Source organism: Ambystoma mexicanum, chromosome 2q (genome assembly GCF_040938575.1).
Source record: "Ambystoma mexicanum isolate Mex_15411 chromosome 2q, UKY_AmexF1_1, whole genome shotgun sequence".
Classification (NCBI taxonomy): Eukaryota; Metazoa; Chordata; class Amphibia; order Caudata; family Ambystomatidae; genus Ambystoma; species Ambystoma mexicanum.
In genome coordinates this window covers 518,139,400-518,162,633 of record NC_090924.1, presented here as the reverse complement: position 1 = coordinate 518,162,633, position 23,234 = coordinate 518,139,400, and the positions used below count along the sequence as shown (strand labels likewise).

General features: G+C 42.2%; 1 protein-coding gene across 4 annotated transcripts in view; it reads left to right on the top strand.

Moving 5' to 3' along the window:
- Window positions 1-23,234, top strand: part of MAFK (MAF bZIP transcription factor K) — a 197,714-nt gene that overhangs the window by 131,288 nt on the left and 43,192 nt on the right. For all 4 annotated transcript variants that reach the window (XM_069647640.1, XM_069647638.1, XM_069647639.1 and 1 more), the window contains one exon: window positions 2,750-2,829. In XM_069647640.1, coding sequence (XP_069503741.1) covers window positions 2,750-2,829 — 80 coding nt within the window. The remainder of the gene's footprint in view (window positions 1-2,749; window positions 2,830-23,234) is intronic.

Sequence of the window (23,234 nt, the reverse complement as noted above, 5' to 3'; positions counted from 1 at the left end):
ATGGCGCACGAAACATTTTTCTATGTACAAAGCCCAAACCATTGCCTTTGTAAATGGACGTTTTCCGAACTGCCACACCTATTTATTGCTAAGTAACACTTCTAATGTTTTTATTACGCAGTTCAAGTAATGCTGCTTGCTTGACAAAGATAAAAGGTGTGATTCGTGCTCGGGGACTAGATTTAAGTTATTATTAGCTTCTAAGAGCACATTGAAAGGGCACTAGTGAATATGTAAATCTTAATGACACTTTAAAGGATCAAGTATGCATTTGATGTTTCATGTTGTGCGGATTCAGTGTAGAAAATCTGCAGTGTGTGGTTTATGTATTTAAAATTTAAAGCGCTTATGACTAACGGCTGTACATAGTTTACCAAAAAGGAATACAAAATTCAAGACTAGAAACAATTGAATCTACTTGAAGTTACAATCTTAAAAGTTGGTAGAGGAGAGTGGATAAGTCCTATCATAGACTATAGGACACCGACTGAAAGCAGATAACAGCAAAGCGAAACTGCAAGTAATTGTATATTTGCAAGTTGTTGGTAATTTTCTCTTCCGCCATATGATAACTGTACCATCCCACCTTAAGATATTGCGCGTAGTCGTGGCTATTCTCCTTGGTGTCGAAGGACCTGTTGCAGGTCAAATTATAGTGCTGTGTAAACCACTAGTTTTTAGTACGGCTACATCAATATGGACTTAACCTAAGAAACTAAAGCTGTTCTTCACAGTGAGCACCATTGTCGTGCATATATTTCCACCAAACGCTTCAGACCTGTGAAAGAGGATGTCTATGGCAAAGATGGCACTTGAGAATATTTTTTGCATACATTTCAGGAAAATAGAGTTGGTAAGGTATCGTTGGGGTGTTTTTTTATAGCATTTACAGTACATTTTGATGGTCATTCAGAGATAATTAAGAACATTGAAATATTGTACTTAATATATGGGAAACAAGCAATGTAATTGTCCTTCGCAATTGTGCCTAACAAGGTTATTTTGTCTATCGGGCATTCATCTCCTGCTGTTATTAGTCAGTGTTTGAAAAATATGTATATTCTCTAAATGATATTGCAAGCAATGATAAATAAGCTCATAGCCATTGTTAATTGTTATGGACTTCAAGTGTACCATATTTGTTAAAAATCTACAGACACCCTAAATGATTTCCTTGTTTAGACAATATGAGCGTAGTGCATGGTCGAGAGGAGTACTCCTAATTTCAACAGTGTTTGAGGGTGTTGTTGCCTGCTTGAATTAGACCATTAGGAAGATGTTTTGCGGGTTTGTAGGCAAACCTTTATTGTAAGTTGCCAGGGAACTAGGCATTTTTTATATTGTTTTCCTCCAAAGTATAAAGTGGTTATATTTCCCTAGCCCCTTCAAAAACATGCAACAACATTTTTGTATTTTTCAAGAATAAAAGTGGACTAATAACATTTTACAGGAAGGAAACATAGCAGCATTTGATGTGTGGAAAGCGGCAAAGCACATTTTGTTTAGGTTTGAAAGGTTACACTTACACCAGAATAAAGTAAGCAGCCTATAATTTGATTTAATTTAATTGCTCTAGCCAATGTTTGTGTAGCTCTATCATTGAAAGGCTCTATCCGTAAACGCGCAGTCACCGGCTCACCACAGTGTTTAGTTTAATGCTTTCACTTGGAAATATAAGGCAGTAACCTTAGTAGATGGACAGCTCATCAATGTGCCCCATATGGTCTGGTTTATAGATTAAGCCAAGTAGTAGCTACGTTTAATGGGTGCCGAATGACGTTTAATTTTTTTGATATTGAAAAATCAAAATTAGACAAGTTGCACAATGTTTTAAAAACTTAAAACCAAGGACCTGTATCTCTGCTTTTGTAGTTTTTTTTTTTTTTTTTGCAGGTATAGCGGAAACATTTTAATGGGGCCTGAACAGTGGCAACTAATAGTCCTTCTTGAATGAATTCCCTCTTGCTGATGAGTAACATCATCCACGTTGGTTTCCATATCCATTATTATTGCCATCACACACAATCTTCAGGATATTTTCAGTACCTATTTCGCAGTGCTGTCCAGTAAAGCGATAGGGACAGGAGCAGTTGTACTCCCCATGCGATTCCTTACACGAACCTCCATTGCGACATGGTCTGGAGCTGCATGGACCTGGCCTTACTAGTGAAAAAAAAGACATGACAGTAAAGGGGTACACTTACTCTGTTGTATATACTATCTTGCCTCACTAGGTTCCTGATTCTACTTCCCCTTTTGTTCCCATTTCTTCACTTCCACTAATGCCTTTTCTCAATTTTTCAGCTTCAGGTATTTCGTCTGACCGAAAGTCATATGAACAATCCTGTTTGCTTCTTTCTCCCATCTCCTGTCTCTCTCCTCTCACTTAGCTGTGGATACATCATAATTCCACTTTCTTTAGCAAGGACACCTCCAACAATGTCCATTCTATCCATCTTCTGTACTCTCAGCCTCCTTTGCAGCTTAATAAGCATGCCGACTAACTCTTGTTCCTTTATGAAATGCTTTTTTTTTTTAAAATAGGTTTTATTAGTATTTCTTTAAACGTCAACATCGGGACTCAACATTGTCCCAAACCCACCTTTCCCACCCCCTCCCTCCCCACTGCTTTTGTAGTTTTAAACATGTATTTAGTCATGAACAGTATGCACCTTGAAACTTTGCCTTGTTGGTATACACATGATGGACGTTTCAACCTAAAGCTTTGCTCTTCTACATTTCTCCCTAGTTGCGTTTTCCAAGCCACTGTGTTCTGGTGATTGCTTACAGGTTATGACGACTAATCCCAAACCAAACAAGGCATTAAAGGTGCGTATATCTGTCCAATTAGTACAAATGCCTTAGTATGTGCCTTTGTAATGAATTTGTTAATTCATATTTTGAGATAGGAATGCGTTTTTTGTTGGAAAAAGAAGCTGTAAGCTTGCTAACATTCAAAATCACTATGAGAAAAGCAATGCTTTATCAAGTTAACAAGAACGTTTTGAAATCTAGCACAGACGCTAACTGTGCAATAAAAGCATGCATGTCAATGACAGTTCTTTGGGGTATGTTCTGAAAGTGCTCCAGGGCAATTTTTCATTTATGGCTAGTTTACAATCGGTAGTCTACTCCAGATATGTTAGGTTCTGCACATTTTCTTTTTCATCCTAGTATAGCAATTCCACTCATGACTGAGGTGCAAAACACTGCAAGATGGTGATTAATTAGATACATGTTAGGGAGGAAGGATAGCTCGGGGGCAACAGGTTTGTCTCTGAAGCAAGACAATACAGCGCAACACAGGTTCGAATCCTGATTCCGCACTTTGAAACCATTTGTTGGTATTAAGCACGTTATAAATTAACTATTATAATTAATTACATTACCAATGAATCCTTGTACTCTATGTACAGAGGGATTTCACATGTTGCTGCTCATGAGCTTACATGCATGTGTTGCCTTTACTGGCCTGCAGCCTAAAACAGTATTTAGATGGGCAATGGTCATGTGGTATTGATACTTGCGTGACACCTTTGCATGGTGGGCTGTAGGAGTGGTATCAGCTCATAATCCCCCCCCCCCGCGATCCCCCTTAACATGTTAACAGTTTGAAATGTTATGTACGCAGCATTTGTAGTATCTGCCACTTTTATGGCCTCTTGGCCCTGGTGGCTTTCTAATTAAGGGAGAAGATTTACGACCCATGGTGGCTAACTCAAGCAACACCTGGATATCGGTGAGAGATTTTACCTAAATATCATCAAAACAGTCTCCAGCAGTACCACCAGTATATGGTTCGGCCCTAACAACACTTGTCTAAATGTTCCTCTGGCATTCTGTGATGGATTGATCCCAAGTTCTACCCAGGAAAAGCAAGGGTGCTGATCTCATATTGTCAACCTACCCATCACTGAACATGTTTGTTTATAGAGGGGCATAATTGGTTTTACTAGTCCTAAGAGTACCTCATTGTGTGAATTGAGATCTTTACACGCCACTGAAAATGAAGACACACATTTTTTAGTGACAAAGCAGAGAACAATTATAGAACCTCCTAATAGAGCTAGGTGTGAGACCAAAATGTACATGCTACTCTTCGTTTTAATTTCCATGGCCTGCTTTACCTTATCTTTCCTTATGAACCCCCATCTGAGGATTTCTCAGGGAAACAATTGCAGATTGTTCCACCGAGACACTGAGTCACTCTGGGCTAAGGTGCCCCAAAGCACCCTGCTTCCCTCTGCTAGGCATCTCCCAAGCTGGGCGTGTTGCCTCCATTTGTTGGTGGATTCTAGTGTAGTAGAGTCTTCTGTATAAGTGTACATCGCTACAAGAAAACCCTGTGGAAATGTAGCAGAGTCCAGTGAAAAGACGAAACTCGGGAGCTGGTGCAATTGACTTTTTATCTCATTGTCTGCCAGGAATTGAAAATTGCTAAAGATACCAGCCCACAAGATCCTTTGAACTCTGCCTTCAGAAGGGTTTTTGTAGTCAAGCCCTAGCTTTAACATAGAGCTTACATGTATCAATGACGACCACAGGATGAGGACCCATATCTCGTTCAGACAATCACAAATCTGTCTCTTCCATTAACAGACAAGTCTCTTTTCACTGTATGCAAGTCTTCAGGGTATAAACTTTCAAACTTGGTACTCTAAGATTCTGGTTGAGATTTGATTTTGGGACTTTCTGTAAATCTTAACTGTTTGCCTATTACCTGCATCGAACGTTTTTTTACGGTATGAGTTTTAGAAGTCTATCTAAATCGCACCTGTGTGGACATTCCTTTAGTTAAAGTAATACTGTTACCCTATGTTCTTGCCTGCGTTCCTGGAGTTAAACTTCATCCCTTAGCCACAGCTGGTATTCTATGGAAACATTTTCTGAATGATGTCTTTCTTAAGAGATAAATAACATCCACCAAAATAAGCATGCTGGTGATATGCTTACTTTAAGAAAAAAATTGAAAGGGGGCACAGATTTTGTGGCGTTGATGGGGCTTCCCTTTCCTGATTGAAGTTTTACCGCTCATCAACTAAACTGAGCTTTCTACTTTGCTTCTTGATCAACTCTGCAGTTATTTTTATGTCTTTGCTCTCCCTCTTTTCCAATTGCTTTGGGGAAGCCTGCTCCTTTTTATGCTTGTTCATTACTTTTCCTCCACAGGTCTCATACAGTATGTTTCTAATGGATTGGGTCCTCCAATGTATTCCTCAATTTAAATATCATCTTCCTGCTCGAACAACTCTTGGAAAAAATTGTTTTTTTACACCTATTTTTCGTTAAAATGTACACTCCGAATTCTACAGGTTTCAAATGATACGAGGTCTGGTGACTCTGAAATGTCTATAACGGATCCCCATAGAAACAGCTTGAAGGAGAGAAGGTCAAAACTCAATTTGGGTCTTTCGGTATCCAAATCGCCCAGCACTATTCCTTAAAAGAGAAAATCTTCCAAAGGTCTCAGCTCCACGGGTTAAACATTCCCAGACACACAGAAAGAGGGCTAAAAAACATATGATAGATCATGCTCCAGAAATGACTCACACCATGCCTCTTCACCATTGAATAAGAAAGAGCCATCACCGCTCTTCTTCGACTGATGCCTCACCCGACCAATGGCAGGTACGTTTCCCATCAAAATCTGCCTTGGCAAATAAATTAGAAGAGTTTATTTATTGTTTATTTGTAATGCACACTATACAGCAAACATTGTGTTTCAAGGCTTATCAAGACAAGGGTGGAATAGGGAATAGGGAAGAGGAGAAAGGTATAAAACAAACGTTCTTAAACATTCAGAACGTGCAAGTGCTAAAGCATGAGAGCGCAGTCGACTGCTGAGTCAATTGCAGTCTTCTGCCAATTTTGCGGCAGCCGCGGTCCGTGGCCAAAATGGAGGAAGAAGGATGATTGTTGCGAAGCACTAAAGCCAGGACGCGAGAGGCAACTGCAAGATGGCCTGACAGTGCAGATCAAGATGGCTTCCTGGTAGAACAAGGTAAGCGGGCCCCGCAAGTCCTAATGTCTCTTGTCACTGTAGCGGAAGCACCAACAACGCTGCAGAGCCCCTCACCTGGCTTAGAGATCCCTCGTGTAAAGAAAATGGGAAGAGCGGGTCCAAACTCGAACATACCCGCTGACGAGCTGGCCATGAAGGGGCCGTCAGGGCTGATGGGGCGGAATACCCCACGCTGCGCTCCCAAGATGCACTTGATAAAGGAAACCGACGAGGGTGTTGAGGCGGCGGAGAATTCGAACACGCTTCTCCTTTCACCAACGATTCTAAGGCGAGTCTCAGCCCCAGAGCTGGCCGATGAATGGGTTAACCCCAATCGACTAGACCAAACAGTGACACCTAATTGTAAAAGTCCAGCTGAAATGACGAATGTAATGGTCACACAATCAGTGGATGATCTAGTGCAACCAGTAGAGAGTAGCACACGAGACACTGGAATTGGAGAATCTTATGCCGGCGGTGAAAACCTTGGTGCTGGGGCCCGAAAAGAAATCAAAGAGGGAAGGGCTGCAACAATAATTGAAATAGAAATACATATTCCTCCAGAAACAGAAGATCTAATGAGCCTGTCTTGCTGGGACTGGGAAAAGGAAGGGTCAGGAGCTGAAACAGAACGGACAAGCCTGAGTGAAAGGCTCGTGGACACAGAAGTCAGCTCGAGCAACGAGCCCTTGAAAAACGGCCACGTTGAAGCGGAATGCTCACAAGAAACTCCCAACAAAGAAATGCTTTGAAAACAAGTGCCTGAAAATCAAAAGGAAAATACACTACCAAATGAAGCACCTGCTAATCCTTAAATTTTGATAATGCCGTTAAAACGACGAAAGACTCACCAAAGAAAAGGGACACAGGGTGCACTCTCCCAGCATTTGTGCTTGAACGCAAAACCTAAGAACAAACGACCCTGGCTTGTGCCTCCACTAAAAGGACCAAATAGAAAAGTGATCATGGCTCCCCAGAAGCATTCGTTTTCGATCGGCGTCCTGGAAGAATTCTTCAAAAAGAAACACTTGGCAGCACGCCAGGATGTGGCGGAACTTTCGGATGCCGAATTGCTGGCTAGGGTAGAGGAGGCCATAGTGGATGTTCCTAACCCTCAATGTTCGCACTGCAAGCTAACAATGCTGATAGAACAGAGGGGGAATTTAACCGAGCTAACGAAACAGATGGAGCATGGGTCGTCCCAAATTAGTTGACACTTCAGCCAAAGGGAAGAACAGAGCGCTACCGCGTCTGGCTCAACCAAAAGAAACAACGCAGTGACGAGAAGACATTGGAATACATAATATAGAATTGGTAAAAATCTGACACATATGCAAGGTCCAAAAAGCCCATTGATGGTAAAAGAAGACTTAATAACTGACAAGACAGGACAGAACCTCCCAGGCCAGAGAATGAGCAGAGAAACTTCCCCGGAAGAAGATATGGCAACAATCACACAGATAAATGCAACCACAAGCCCTAGTTTTGTGTCGACTCAGATCAAACATGGAGAAGACATCACACACAGGCCAAGAAACTCTCCATGGGAACAAAGGCGACCCTCAACTAGGGACCAGAGAGGTCGAGAAATAATGCTGGATCAAGATCCTCTACGGCATACTCCACGGCACAATAGACGCCTAAGTGATATAGCACATCTGCTAGCAAAAGACTCCATCAAAAAAAATGGATTTGATGACAATAATGTCAACTATCATCATAGCGCTGGCCCCGTTCTGCAATTTATGTGAAGCGCTAAACGACACGCAAAAAGATCATACTACCATGCCTGCACTTATGCACACTAAGTTATCTTACCTCAAGGGCTTCATAATGGCTAAAACAGAAGTAAATTAATATGTACCAAGAAGGAAGAGGGGTTCACATGTATGCAACCGGAGAGCAAATCGCCGGGATAAACTGCAATAAGCACAGGAATCAAGTCGGGGGATAGATCAGGTCAAGGAAAGTAAAATTTCATCAATCTTTAATGGACACATATTCAATTATATCGTACATAGTGCTGAAATGACAATAAAAGCAGCATTAAAACATACCATCAATACTCCACATTTCCTATTAAAGTGCATATAAGCTTGATAGTATTCCTAACATATTGGAATAAATACACTGGGAAAATTATAATGGTAGTTTGAATTAACTAGAGAAAACAAAAAGGAAAAATTATATATTCAAAAAGAAAAAAACAAAAAGAAAAAGAAAAAACAGAAAAAACAGAAAAACAAGGGCACTCATCCAGGCAAGACTGAACATTCAGTATCTCCTGCGAGGTGAACAAGTTGTCCCCTATTCAATCCAATAAATTGTTATGGGAAACAGACAAGTGTAGTCGCGTCGTAGCTTAATAGAACAGAAGCAATTACTTGTCTCCAATCTGACCATGATAGTCAACAACCAGTACCTCGTACAGCGACCGACCATTTCATGGGCTGTACTGGTATCATACACGGGTGGTTTCGACGACTAATTAGCACAGTCTAGGCAGTCTATCTCCTGCCCTAGCAGGAGAGAGAAGGCCTGACAGTCGTCTTCCTCAGGACAGGACAGATTAGATAATTTAGTAATACAATTTGAACATTTCATTTCTTCACATATCTCAAGGCACAAAGCACTTGGTTACAGGCAATATGGAAATAATTTTGAAATTCTTCCATGCAGACATTTATCTTCATGTAGATCTTCCGTGATTCACAACGATGAGATACTTCTCCATCTTAGTGATACTCAAAACTGTTAGTGGTCCCTTCATCAAATGTCTTAGTTAACTTGGTGTCTTTTTCTTTTTTCAAAGTAAACAACAGAATCAGGTTAAATGCATATTGTAAAGAATAAGGCACTGTCGCTTCCGTGCTGCAATGAGTGACACTCGACTGATGGACGTGCTGGAGACAGCACTCAGACACGCATTGAAGCGGCTAATGAGAAGCAGCTACAGAACTGAAAACCGAATTGCAGCACGGAAGCGACAGTGCCTTATTCTTTACAATATGCATTTAACCTGATTCTGTTGTTTACTTTGAAAAAAGAAAAAGACACCAAGTTAACTAAGACATTTGATGAAGGGACCACTAACAGTTTTGAGTATCACTAAGATGGAGAAGTATCTCATCGTTGTGAATCACGGAAGATCTACATGAAGATAAATGTCTGCATGGAAGAATTTCAAAATTATTTCCATATTGCCTGTAACCAAGTGCTTTGTGCCTTGAGATATGTGAAGAAATGAAATGTTCAAATTGTATTACTAAATTATCTAATCTGTCCTGTCCTGAGGAAGACGACTGTCAGGCCTTCTCTCTCCTGCTAGGGCAGGAGATAGACTGCCTAGACTGTGCTAATTAGTCGTCGAAACCACCCGTGTATGATACCAGTACAGCCCATGAAATGGTCGGTCGCTGTACGAGGTACTGGTTGTTGACTATCATGGTCAGATTGGAGACAAGTAATTGCTTCTGTTCTATTAAGCTACGACGCGACTACACTTGTCTGTTTCCCATAACAATTTATTGGATTGAATAGGGGACAACTTGTTCACCTCGCAGGAGATACTGAATGTTCAGTCTTGCCTGGATGAGTGCCCTTGTTTTTCTGTTTTTTCTGTTTTTTCTTTTTCTTTTTGGTTTTTTCTTTTTGAATATATAATTTTTCCTTTTTGTTTTCTCTAGTTAATTCAAACTACCATTATAATTTTCCCAGTGTATTTATTCCAATATGTTAGGAATACTATCAAGCTTATATGCACTTTAATAGGAAATGTGGAGTATTGATGGTATGTTTTTATGCTGCTTTTATTGTCATTTCAGCACTATGTACGATATAATTGAATATGTGTCCATTAAAGATTGATGAAATTTTACTTTCCTTGACCTGATCTATCCCCCGACTTGATTCCTGTGCTTATTGCAGTTTATCCCGGCGATTTGCTCTCCGGTTGCATACATGTGAACCCCTCTTCCTTCTTGGTACATATTATTTTGGTTCTCCCCTGGGTTCATGTGGTCGGGGACGCCTATTCTTTGTTTTAAAACAGAAGTAAAACCACAAATGATAACTCAAAAGTACTGAAACAGATCTGGGGACCAATCAAACGCTACAAGAGGGAGTAGATACTGCATACTTTGGGATTTCGGCCCTAAAATCTACAGTTCAATCGATAGGTGAAAGAGTCAAAGAAACAAAAAGATCAGGGAGACAGCAACCAATCGAAACCGATCAAAGACAATGACAAGAATATTCATCGACAAAGGCCTGTCAACCCACCGATCGTTCTCTACAGACCACAAAGAAAATCTCAAGGGCCGAACCTGATTAGCCCGAAAAGAGTACACCAGAATGGTTCAATAGCTAGATTCAAAAAATGAATGCAACTCGTGAGATGTTAAAGGATTTATCCCAAGTGGAGACTAAAGATGAATCTCAAGCATCATTTGGAATTTTCACCCAAAAGGCTGTAACCATGCAGACAGATGACAGACAACTTGCAGTAGATTAACTTAAAGAGAAGCGGATCCCATCAAAAAAAGACAGGTACGTGGTACTGGACGTACCACAAACCCATGCAACAATTTCAACAATTTCATCAACAATTTCACAAAGGAGAGAAAAGAGAAAAACAAAGGAGGACATAAGGGAAGAGGTGGATGAGGAAAACTCCATGGAAGAAGCAAAAGAGTCCTTCAATGAGCTTATGAACATGAGTACTTACTCAGTAGAAGACTGAGTCTGAAATAACTCACCAAAAACCGTAAAAGCGCAAAGCTGAAGAAATGGTAAAGGAAGCAGCTTTATTAGAGCCTACGCACACGATAATGATCCTCAACTCCCCAGCTCCCACGGAGAGGAAAAGAAAATGTGCACAGATACTAAAATACAGAGTAGAAAACAATAAGAGAGTGAAAAATAACTGTAGGCCATACACCAATACCAAATCTTGTAAAAGTTCGGGAAGGATCACAGGAAAAAAAGCAGCGGACTTAAAATATGTCTCAAAAGGTGAATTAACAAAGAGCCCATGAATATGGGTAAAAGTGAACAACCACAAACACCACCGAAGAGAGTGCAGAAACGAGAGAAACTCAGTAAGAGAGCACGAGAGAGAGAACCACGATGGTAATCAAAGTAGAGAAAACCGGACTTGTAGAAGACTAGATACAGCCCAAAGTCCAAAAACAAAATCACATTAGCAAATCTTTAAGAAACCCCACAGCAACTGAATCTTTAAATCGGAGAGAACTGTCGATTTAAAGGATAACTTAACCCTCAACTGTACAACCATATTGAGATTATTTAATCAATTCCTGAGTCTGAGGTATCTGACGACAATAGACTTAAAGTTGGTGGAACCACATCCAAATGGACAAAAAGATTGCTCTTTCCTGACGGTGGACTTGCCAGTTATAAAACGTATCTTACTTGATGCAACAGAACATCTTCAAACCCTAGGGTATGAATTGAGAGAAACAAACCCGGATGGGTCGTTAAAGAAATCACAAACTAATATTACACAGGAAACGCCCAAGGATACTCCATCAAGAAAGACTGGCGCGGACAGAGGGAGAGCCCATCGTACAAGCGGAGGAGAAGTTAATTCGGCCTTGCCTCAGTCAGTCAAGGTCCAGAGCAGGGACCACAGACTGCAACGCAAGGACGTAGAAAGGGATTTGAAAATGTCCCATCACCAGAGCCATCTAACAAAGAGCATGAATCGATCAGATTTTAAAAGGGCCCCAACTAACCTTGTCCTGGAATGACACCCCGGAAAGACTACCAAAGGGTCCCCAACCCTGGCTCAAAATCACCTTCGAGCAGGATCTATCAAAAGGGGGACAGAAGCAGAATACAGTCAAAGGAATGCCACTGACACAGAAAACTACACCAAGTGAATGGTCATGGTCCTCAACTTCTGCAACATCAAAACAGAACACTTAGCCACCAAAGCCTGGGGGAGAAGTAGCTCAGTCGGAGAGGAAAGTGCAGGAGCAACTTGAACTTCACAACGGAAACTTAAAAATGGGGTCGTGGAACACCAGAGGCTTTGGGCACTTGACTGCACAAAGCAATGTCAATCTAGACAACTTCGATGTTTTGAGCTTACAAGAGACTTGGTTACGCACTAAACTCTCAATGGATGGATATGAAATAGCATTCACTAGTGCTTTCGAAAGGCCCTAAAGGCCGTCCACAGTCGGGATTGCTTACAGCAGTTCGTTCAGGATGTGGTCTACACATTAGAAAAACTTTATTGTCATCGGAATTCATCCAGACCAACATGATAGAATGGCAACGCCTTGAAGCCAATGAAACGAAGGATACAGTAGAACTCATCTGACTGATTAATTCCTACTGGAACCCTCAATACATCTCAAATAAATCCTTTTTGGAACAATAGAACTCATCATTGACAAAGCCCAAGAGGAGTATGAAATAAAATACATATTCATCAACGGGGATCTAAATGCAGTATGTCAAGAACCAGGGCCCCTGAACTACTGTCGACAGGCTCTAACAATTCAGTAGAACGAGGTCACCAATGGTTAGCTCTAATGGACTCGAAGGATCTCCACAACATGCACTGGATGAAGAAAAATTCAACACCCAAGGTTCCAACATGGGAAAGGAAAGGGGCGGGAGTAACAATTGACCATATGTGTGTCAAGAGAGTTCCTAGCACTAGTGGAAAGATTCACTGTTCTTAAAACAAAACACATTGACTATAATTTACTGCTAACAACTTGGAGAACGTCTCAACCAGCACAATTGAAAATGCCTGCAAAATTGGAATTGTGCGGCATGCAAACCCGTCTGACATGAACAGAAACCGCAATAAACAACATGACGGCCCAATACACGGAAAATAATCTGTCTCAAATTCAGAGGGATTCTGTAGACTATCAACATCTGCTTCAAGTACACAGAGTATTAAAAAAAAAACAATAAAGCATTTCAGATACACATCCACAAGTTCAACCAAGAACTAGTGGACAAAAGAAGGCTTGTAAGAAAGGCAAAAAGAACAGCAAAAATGTACAACACTGAACAAAATAATAAAGAAGCAAAGGAAGCCGAATTAAGCTATCAATCTTGGCTAAGACCTCACAAGACGCAGCTTTACCAAATATACCTGGAAACAATGCTACGAGCTATCTGTGGAAACAACTCACGGTCATTCTGGTCGTTAATAAGAAAAACTTCAAAATAAGCTAATAACGCTCTGCAAAACAATGTGGACGAACACAAGTGGATTGACCACTTTACAAACTTGTATAAAAAAAACCTGATGAGGTCTTAAAACCTGAATGGAAGCAATTCGAAGGCAGCTGGGCCGTGTCATACAGAATCAATTTTTGATAAAATCAAGAAATTAAGCAGCTCCCGAGCAGGAGGACCAGACGGAATCAACAACAATGACTTAAAAAGTAAGGTCTTTGAAAGATGTAAGACCACAAAAACAATACCAAGCTCATGGAAAGAGGCTTATGTGGTGCCCATCTTTAAAAAAGGAGCAAAAGACAATCCTCGACATTACAGGCCAATAGCCCTCCTTGACACAATAGGAAAAATCCTCGGAGTGGCAGTACTTGATAACTTTTTGGGGATTGGATGAGAAAAAACGCACCCTGAGACCCATACAAGCAGGATTTGTTAAGGGTCTGGGGACAGCGGCAAACACCCTGTGGCACTAAACTGTCTGAAAGCAAAGATAAAGGAGGGAAAACCACGTGTCCTTCTGGCTTTCGTTGACCTGGTCCAGGCGTTCAACCAGGTCAACAGAGAAACCTTGTGGAACAAACTGAATAAGCAGAACTGCCCTAGATCCATCTTAGATCCAATAATGGCCTTATATACAGCAACATCAATGCGAGTAAGACTCAACCAAGCAGGACTATTGTCTAATGAAATAAAAACTGAAAGGGGGCTCAAGCAAGGATGCCCTATGGCTCCGGCATTATATAATGCTTACTTGTAGACTTCAAAGACTCAGAAAATCGAGTCAGGTCGTCGTGACACCCCCCCCCCCCCCCGTCTCTGGGAGAAGTAAAGCTGTCTAGACTTTTCTACGTAGATGACATTATTCTGATGGACCAGACCATGATTGGTCTTCAAAGACAGCTGTCCAACTTACAACAATATCTGAAGAAAAACAACTTGGAGCTAAACAAAGAAAAACAAAAATAATGTTGCTTGAAAATTCCAGCAAAAGACTAGACCAGCAAAAAATAAATCTTGATGGGATGCCACTGGAAAAGGTAAACAGCTTCCAATATCTGGGATTTATTTTGAGCAATAGTACCAACGAAATCCCAATGCAAGAAAGTCTGTACGCTAAAACACTGCCCTTAATAGCACAAGCAAACGCAGTGAATAAAACATACGGATGCTTCTCACTTATCCCAACTATCTATTTCGTTAAATCTAAGGTGGTGCCAACTCTAGTATATGGAGCAGAAGCAATACCAATCATACCAGATTTACTCTGGCCAAAACTAGAGGGACGGTTGTGGTGCAAGGTTCTTGCTCAATTTCAACACCAGTGGCAGTCATCCGGCGGGAGTTGGGAGTAATGTCACTTAGAGCTACAGTGGCAAGAAATGGGCTAATGTTGTATAGAAGGATCATACTCCCTAAGCCACCACTGATCCTGGAAGCCCTAAATAAAGAAATTAAGGGTGGAACCTGCAAGATGCTTACCAGATGGGCAGAAAAAAACAGACCACTTATAGCTGAGTTAGAAAGCTCGGAACATGAACTGAAAGCCAATCCGACAAAAGTGAAAAAACGTCTACTAACATTAGACTGGATTCATATCCTGGACAAAGCAGCAAAAGTAAAACTTCTAAACTCCTTGCCACAGAACTTAATTAAAATAAATGAAGTGAGAACATATTTGGCAAAACCTCTGGACAAAAAAATTTGACAAGAGTTTTTTAGAATCCGCTTAAATTTGCTCTATACAAAAGAGATATTTGGTGTAAGAGGTCAATATAGCTCTAAAACTGTAGGTTTTGTAGCCCCCAGGAAAAAGTAGAAACCATAAAGCACTTATTGTTGGAATGCCCGGGGACACAAGAAGTTCACAACATTCACCTGGGTCACCTACTCAGAGACTTGTACTACTATGACAAAGAAGAATGGTGGTCTAGGTTAATGACTGGAGAGAAACCTGTATGGGATATTGCAATTGTGCATTTTTTTCAATCTTTAGGTCTAGACAGACCCCCCTCTCACAAAGTAAATGGAACAACTCCAGGTCAAGGCCTAGTTATGGCATTAAAAAGACTAAAAGCACAATCGGAATGCCGTAAAGTACTGACTAGAGACTGTCCAGGACAAAAGGGATTAAATTAACTCAATTCAAGTATCCATAAACTTAGAGTGCTTCAGGGACCTGGAACAGGAATGGAGCGGAAATCAAATGGAATTGGAAAATCAAATAAAATGGAATTGAAACTCTGTTTTCTTTTTGTAAAAATTGTTTTTCAATTAAATCAAATAATAAAAAAAAGGCATGAGAGCAATGGAGTGGGGGAGGAGGGCAAGTTCAGGAAGGGGATAAAGGGAAGAAAGCAAACAAAACGCACTGACTAGGTTGTGAGACAATTTGGAACGTGCAAGTGCTGAAACATGCAGGAGAGGGTAAGCGGTACATTTACATGAAAACAAATTAAGAGTGCAGGGACAAGTAGTTAAACTGCATTAAGGAAAAACCAAACGTGCAATTATGATAAGCAGGTATGAGTGATTGCAGCCTGGAAAAACCATGCCTCCATGTAATGAGGGTCTACATCAAGGCATACAGACATGCAATTGTGGTAAGAAACAGGTAAACTTAACTGCAGCCTGGAAAAACCACGCCTCATGGAATGATGGGCTACATCAGGCATACAGACATGCAATTGTGGTTAAAAAAAAAAACACAGGCTGCTCGGTCAGTTGAATGAAGCCTGAAACTTGAGCAAAGCAATGTAAGTTGAATGGATCCCAAAAAGGGAGCAAATTCGAGGTAGGATTGAAGGCGGCCCTCCAGGCTGAAAAGGGAGGCCAGTGTGCTGCACAGTCAGTTGAATGGAACCCAAAATGCAAGTAAATCAGTGTCAGTTGAATGGATCCCAAAATGCAAGCAAAGCAAATGCAAGATTAATGGATCTGGAAGTGCGAACAGAACACAAAACCGTAGGTGCATGAACATAGCCAGAGGGAATCACAAGGGGTAGAAGCAAAAACGCAGAGGTAGGAGAGAGCCATTCAGGCCAGCAGTAACTCAGTAGGGGTCGGCCAAAGCTCACCGGGAAGCCGAAGGAAAGAATGAAGGAGAAGGCGAGGCCAGCTGCAAAGGCAATCAACGAGGGACCAGTGCAGACACGGATACAGCTTGCGGGACATTAGGGAGTGGAGGTAGTATCCAGAGGCTGATGGCAGCGGGGCACACCCGCGACATAAGGGTGAACAGGGATCAGGATTAAAGATGCTTGATATTTTCTCAAAGGCAGTGCCTTCGGTTCCGTCAAGGAACCAGGTAAGAATGCGGAGCCGCTGCACCCTCCAAGACCACCAGGGACTCTGGAAAGCCTCATCCCACATGCCCAAGAGGGAAGATTCCTTTGAAGATTGTCAGCGTAGTGTAGAAATCAGCCGCCAGAGCCCCTTCCTCCATCAAAGCTGTATTGGCACCTTCCTCAAAGGTTGCGATGCGTTGAGGAAACCTTCGGTCTTGTTTTGTTATCAATGTGCACATCTTTGGAGTGGTAGAGTACATAAAGCCATTCCAATCCCTTTATGAAGAGGATGATGAGATTCTGTTTGTTTTCAAGCCTTTCAGGGGGTTAAATTCTAGAGGAATTAATCTCAGAGGAGGCACGGATGGAGAAGTTAGTTTTAAACCTCATAGACACTAGTGAGCTCGACACCTCTCCTGAGGGTAGAGTCGAGCAACCTGATGCTCATGCTCACCTAAATGCCCCTTACAGGAAAGTCATGAATAACGGTTATAGACTGCTTAACCTGGTGTCCTCCTTCTAAGGACATTACAGAATATGACCTTAAAGATATCCTGGACATAGCGTCCCCTAAAGAACCATTTGACTGTTTATGCAGCTTTAAGGGATCCCTTCTTTGAGGTGTGGAAAAAGCCAGGGACAGCAATGGTGGTCCACTGGGATCTAGTAAAAAAAATACAAGCCATCCTCTTCAGGCCCGATTTGCTCTCAAAACACCCCACACTGGAGAGTCAGGGATAGTTCAGGCTGCCACTTCCACCACAAAGTCTGCAGCCTATCCATCCCTGCCAACCAAAAGTGATGATCAAATAGTATGATGCCATAGCTAAGGAGGTGTTTGCATCAGGCAGCGTGACCCTCAAAGCCATAAATGCATCCTGCACTTTGGCAAAATAGTCTTATACTTTCTTGTTAATATTATGAGAAGCAGCATAACATCTTTCAGAAGGAGAAAGAGATGGATTTTTTAAATGTAATAACTGATGGTGAAAAGACATCACGTCCGTCTCTCCGGTCAGAGTTGGATGCAGCGGAATGCGTACAAAGGTCAATGGGCTTTAGCACAGTGTCCAGAAGATTTGCATGGCTTAGAAAATCAGGCTTTGCACCTGATATTAAGTCCAGATTGCTGGATATGCCATTGATGAATCAGACCTATTTGGCCCCAAGGCTGATGACAGCGTTGAGAAACTCCAAGCCTCTAAAGCTGCAGCTAAGTCTTTAGGTGCAGAAATACGACTGCAACAAGCACCTTCTCATGGTTGGAAGAGTAAATCATTTTGTTACTTCTCCTCCTTTAATCCGAGAGGTAAGAGGACAAGCTACCCAGAGACAGGGTCAGAGAAGATTCTCTCGTTCCACAAGAGATTGAGGCGGAAAGCATGCCCAAGCAACTATCCCATCCATGCAATCAGCCGCATTCACACTCCCAAAACCACTTTAAAGATTTTTTTCTATCATTTGCCAGTGGGAGGAAGACTAGCCCAGCTTTCAGAAAAATGATACAGCATTACTTCAGATGCATAGGTGCTCCAGATAGTATCCCAGGGCTACTGCCTCCCATTAAAAAAAGAAAGTAACCCAGTTTACCCTCCAGTGGTAAATCCTTTTTGGTCTCCAGATCCTCTACTCCAGCAGGAGATATTCTTCCTGCTGGAGAACAGTTGGATAGAAAGGGTACTGTGAGAGGTCAGAAATGTGAGGCGGACAACTTTGTGAAGGTTTTTCAAAAGATGCCATTTTATTAACTCAAAAGGTTGGATCCACGCCTCACTATCCCAACCCTTGACGAGGATTTCCCTGCCTAAAATAAACTAAAGGTAACACTTTAACAAAAGGTCTCTGTCCCTCACGCTTATATATACAGTAACTCAACAAGATAAATGCATGGCAGTTCAAAGGAAACAAAATATAAAAGAAAATTCACAATATAATAACAGTTTCTCCTTATAATCTGGGTGAATTTCCCCTTCTCTAGATTCAAGCAGAATTCTGTTCCACGGTTCCAAAAGAAATAAAGAAATCCTGTTTTGAAACAAATTTCCAACACAGTTCTTTGTGACTCCAACTCGATAACAAAAACTTCAGACACTTTAGAAAAGATGATTGCTCATCCATTTGTTATCGTAAGACTCAAAACAATCTTTCCTTAGTTCATCAGTATTAACATGAATTGTGTTTTCCAGGATGCTTCTGCAACAACATAATCGTTCTGAGGATATAGAACACTTTTGCAGCAGTTTTATACAGTTCTTGCTTTAGCAATGAAAGTTTGTCACCACTTCACATCCCTTCATCAACTTCCACCTGATTTACTTCCCTATCAGGCCTACTACTTCAATCACACCTAGTTTACTCGCATGCTAGGCCTAGTACTTCAAAGTGTGCTGGTCGGGTATACTTCCCTGCCCGGACAGTATAAAATATTACCGCAACCTCTGATCTGGTATACTTCCCTGCCAGATCTGTAATTTTCAAACAAGTGCCTCTGTGGTTAAGCTCAGTTTACAGCAACCTTGCAGTGTTTCTTACTTTATAACATCAAGTTTTTAAGCAATTCTTTAGGGAAGGCAAGATTCACAGTGGTGCTCTTGAGTACACTTTTGTGATTTTCAAAACCTCTGTAAGTTATGCTCCTCTCCTTCTGAATAGTCTATCAGAGGGGCAGTCTTCTTAACACCATTGTTTCCCCATTTCTTCATTAACCAAAACACTGACAATGATATGGTTTTATTTAGCTTCTTCCTTGGCTCGATACCAGCTTTTGTTATATACTTCTTCAAACATGGGCAATAACCATTACAAACTTTGGGACTTTCATTAGCCCCGCTCCGGACTTTGGCAATGTTTGTTGGTTTTAAATTGCCTTGCTTTTATTTTATTTTTGCCTGGGTAATGGTTTGCATTAAGTTCTAGAAGTATTGCCCCATATTTTTGCTGGGCTTTAAACAAACTTGCATGCTTAAAGTCCTAGATAGTCATTTGGTTTCATATAATAATGGTTTCTCTGTTTTCTGCCAGTTCGGTATTCAAAATGTCCTTTCTTATTTTCACACCTACACGATTGCTCCGATGTCACAATTATTTGGTAAACTCATTGGGTATACCGTGCACATCTGTTTCCCTCGCTACTCGCAGGTTCTTCACTTCAGCTGCTCCCCGCGATCCGACAATCTACTGTTTTCAATCTGCCCACGCCATTTACACACAGAGCTTCCTTTGCTCCAAAGGCTCTCCAGTGCTTGTCTGCTACTGGGGCTGTCCTTGTGGAGAGGAAAGCTTTCCAGACTTTCGCTTCCTACTGCGCAGCCTCTGCAAAACAGATCTCCAGGGGGCAAGCTTTCCTCGCCGATGCTTCCTGCTGCGCAACCTCTGCAATTAAGGGTTCTGGAGGAGAAGACCCTCTCAGGACCTGCTACTGCTCACCACTCGACAGTAGTCCCACTGTCTTCTTCCTCCAGTCTCAGCTTCTGCTTCAACATGGAGAGTTCACAACTCCTCCACCTACCACTACTGCTCTGCTCTTTGTTCTCACTAATGGCCTGCACCTGAAGGGGCCTTTTAAGCCTCTGTCTCCCTCGGGTGTGGGTAATTCCCATTAACAACCTGCCATTTGCAGTTTTGTTCCACTTCAGCCCTCTTCTTCGTCACAGTACTTTGGGGATTATGGGACTTGAAGTCCCTAATACCAAAATCAGTTTTTATAGCTTGATTTTTGATCCCGAACTTTTTTCTGTTCCCAATAATATTCTCTACAGGAATATCATGAGGATCAATCACAAGACTTGATTTTGTAGAGTAGTAAAGATGTTTAGAGTTTAAGTTATTATTCACAGACTACTTTTTACTGTACCTTTTGGGAGTTAGGGGAGCTTCTAGCTCTGTGTCCATGGTTTTAGAAGGGTTTTCATTTCTCTTAATGCGTAAGTGTGTATACATGTTTTTACCCATATTAAGATGTTCAACTTGGGGAGCTAAAAGATTATTCTGACAATAAGACATTACATACTTTGACATTGAGGAGATGTCTTCCCTAGAGGAAGACAAATGCAGCGTCTCACCCAAAGGAGTCCTCGTATTCCCCTGGGCTTTTTCTCCTCTGAGTTCAAGATCAGAAGTGTCTGCCTTTCCCTGGCCACCTGGGAGGAGACTTCAGGCAGGTTCTTTTTGAGGACTTTGCAGGAATCATCACAGTACCTTAAGTGGAGAAGAACCAGGGGGAGAGGAGAGTTCAACCTACTTCCTTGGACTCCAGGCGCTTGAACAAGTTCCTCAGGAAACACCAATTTAAGATGACCGCTGTTCCGCAGATCCTATGGGCATTTCTGCTCCAGGATTGGTTGGTGTCACTCGATCAACAGACGCTCATTTTCATGTGCCCATCCATCCCAACCATAGGAACTACCTGAAGTTTTTGATAAGCAGTACTCATCAATTTCGAGTTCTCCCTTTCCGAGTCAATTCCGGGGGTTTTCACCAAATTGCTGGCGGTAGTGGCAGCCAGTCTAATGAGAGGGGGGGATTCACCTCTTCCCTTACCTAGATGATTGACTGATCAGGACGCATTCACCGGAACAGGCTCTGAAACATCTTAAAAGTACATGACACTTCTTACACAAGCTATGCTTCTCCCTCAACTTCAAGAAGTTCCCAAGTGACTCTCTCCCAAACGCTAGAATTAATCAGAGGGGCCCTGGACTCCTCCTCGGGGAAGGTTTTTACTCCCGAGATAAGAGCTATGTATATCCTTATGATGTTCATGAAATTCCAGACTGCCCAAACTCTGCCGGCCTTCGATTTCCTAAGGTTGCAGAGTCTAATGGCACCCTGCATTTTCCCAGTGCGGGAAGACCGACTGAGGAGGTGGTCACTTCAGTGGAGTTCTTCAGCAGTATGATGGATCTTATTCAAGTACCAAGCAGGGTAGAACTTGATGACGGAGCACCTTTTTGGCAACCATGGCCAGAGATCATTGTGGTCATGGACACCTCCCTCCAGGGCTAGGGACCACACCAGAACAAGCTGAAGATAAGTGGACTATGGTTCTCAGTGTAGACAAGAATACACATAAACCTGTTGGAGTTGAGGGCGATCAGACTAGCACTGATGGCCTTCCTTCCTTCAATACAGGGAAAAAAATGTTGTAATCCTAATTGCCAACATGATAGCCATGCACTATCACAACAAAAGAGGAGGTGTAGGGTCACTACCACTTTGCAAGGGAGCAATACAGCTCTGGGTTTGGGCATCACAAAATGGTATCTTCCTGTCAGCAGTTAACTTAGCCGGAACAGAGAATATGACGGCAGACGCCCTGAGCAGGCTCAAACTCCCACGAGTGGGAGCTGTCTCAGGAAGTCCTTCTAGAGATTTATGCCCATTGGGAAACCCCTCATGTGAATCTGTTTGCATCCAGTTGCAACACGAACTGAAATCTGTTCTGTTCCAGAGAATCTCCCCAAAGAGGAGCACTGTGGGACTTGCTCCTAGTAGACTGGAATTGTCGACATCTATATGCGTACAGGCCAGTCACAGTCATCCCTCAAGTCCTCAGAAGGTTGCGGAAGTTTGTGATGACCATGATATTGATTGAGCCAGGAGGACAAGGTACCCAGACCCTCTAGAGATGTCCATCTGCCCTCCAATTCATCTTCCTCAAAGAGTGGACCTACTCTTAGAGGAGGGAGGTCTGGTTCTCCATCCAGGAATAGGCATTCTGAACCTTCATGCCTTCAGATTGGAGGATCACTTTTTTCAGTAACACAGACCCAGGTTATGTAGAGTAGAAAACGAGCGCAAACAGTATCCAGATGGATACTCTTAAGCACATCAGAATGCTATTCAATAGCAGCAAAAGATATTCCTGAAAGATTAAGAGCCCATTCTAGTAGAGGGGTAGCGGCTACATCAGCGCTCCAGAGAGCTAGTTCAGGATATTTGCCATGCTGCAACATGGCCTTCTCTACATACATTCTCCAAACACTGTTGCCTGGACACCCTGTTGCGTCAGGTCGCTCATTTATAACCACCCACGACCTGGACTTTATAGCCGTTACTGAAACCTGGCTCCACGCTGCCTCAGGACCTCTGCTATCATTAGCAATTCACGAATGCTATATGATCATTAGATGTGACAGCAACACGGACCAAACTAAAGGAGACGGTGTCGCCATCATCCACAAAACTTCAATTAACCTCTGCATTACCACCCCTTGCCTAATTACCTCAGCAGAACTGCTCACAGCCAAGCTAGCCATTACCCCCAACCGGACCATCACACTCCACATCATATACAGACCGCCTGGCCCACTATCATCGTTTACTGAGGACCTCTCCCAGATCCTCACTGACAACACTAAGTCTAAGTCTCAAATCATAGTATTAGGTGACTTGAATCTAGGCTACCTAGACTCCAACAACACCTCCGCCCAGGACATCAACAACCTGCTACTTAACCTAGGCTTCACACAACAGTTCACCCTGCCCACCCACTCCAAGGGCAGGACCCTCGATTGGATAGCTAACTTAAACTGTGACACAAATATCGAATCCATTCAACCATGTGCATGGACCGACCACCATTTCATCACCTTCAGCATCCCCGCAAAAATCATCCATCCCATGGCCAATATAGCGCCCGCCACCGCCACTAGGAATAAGCACAACATAACTTGCGCTAAACTACTCCCACTCATCCTCCCTGCTCTCAACAATACCTC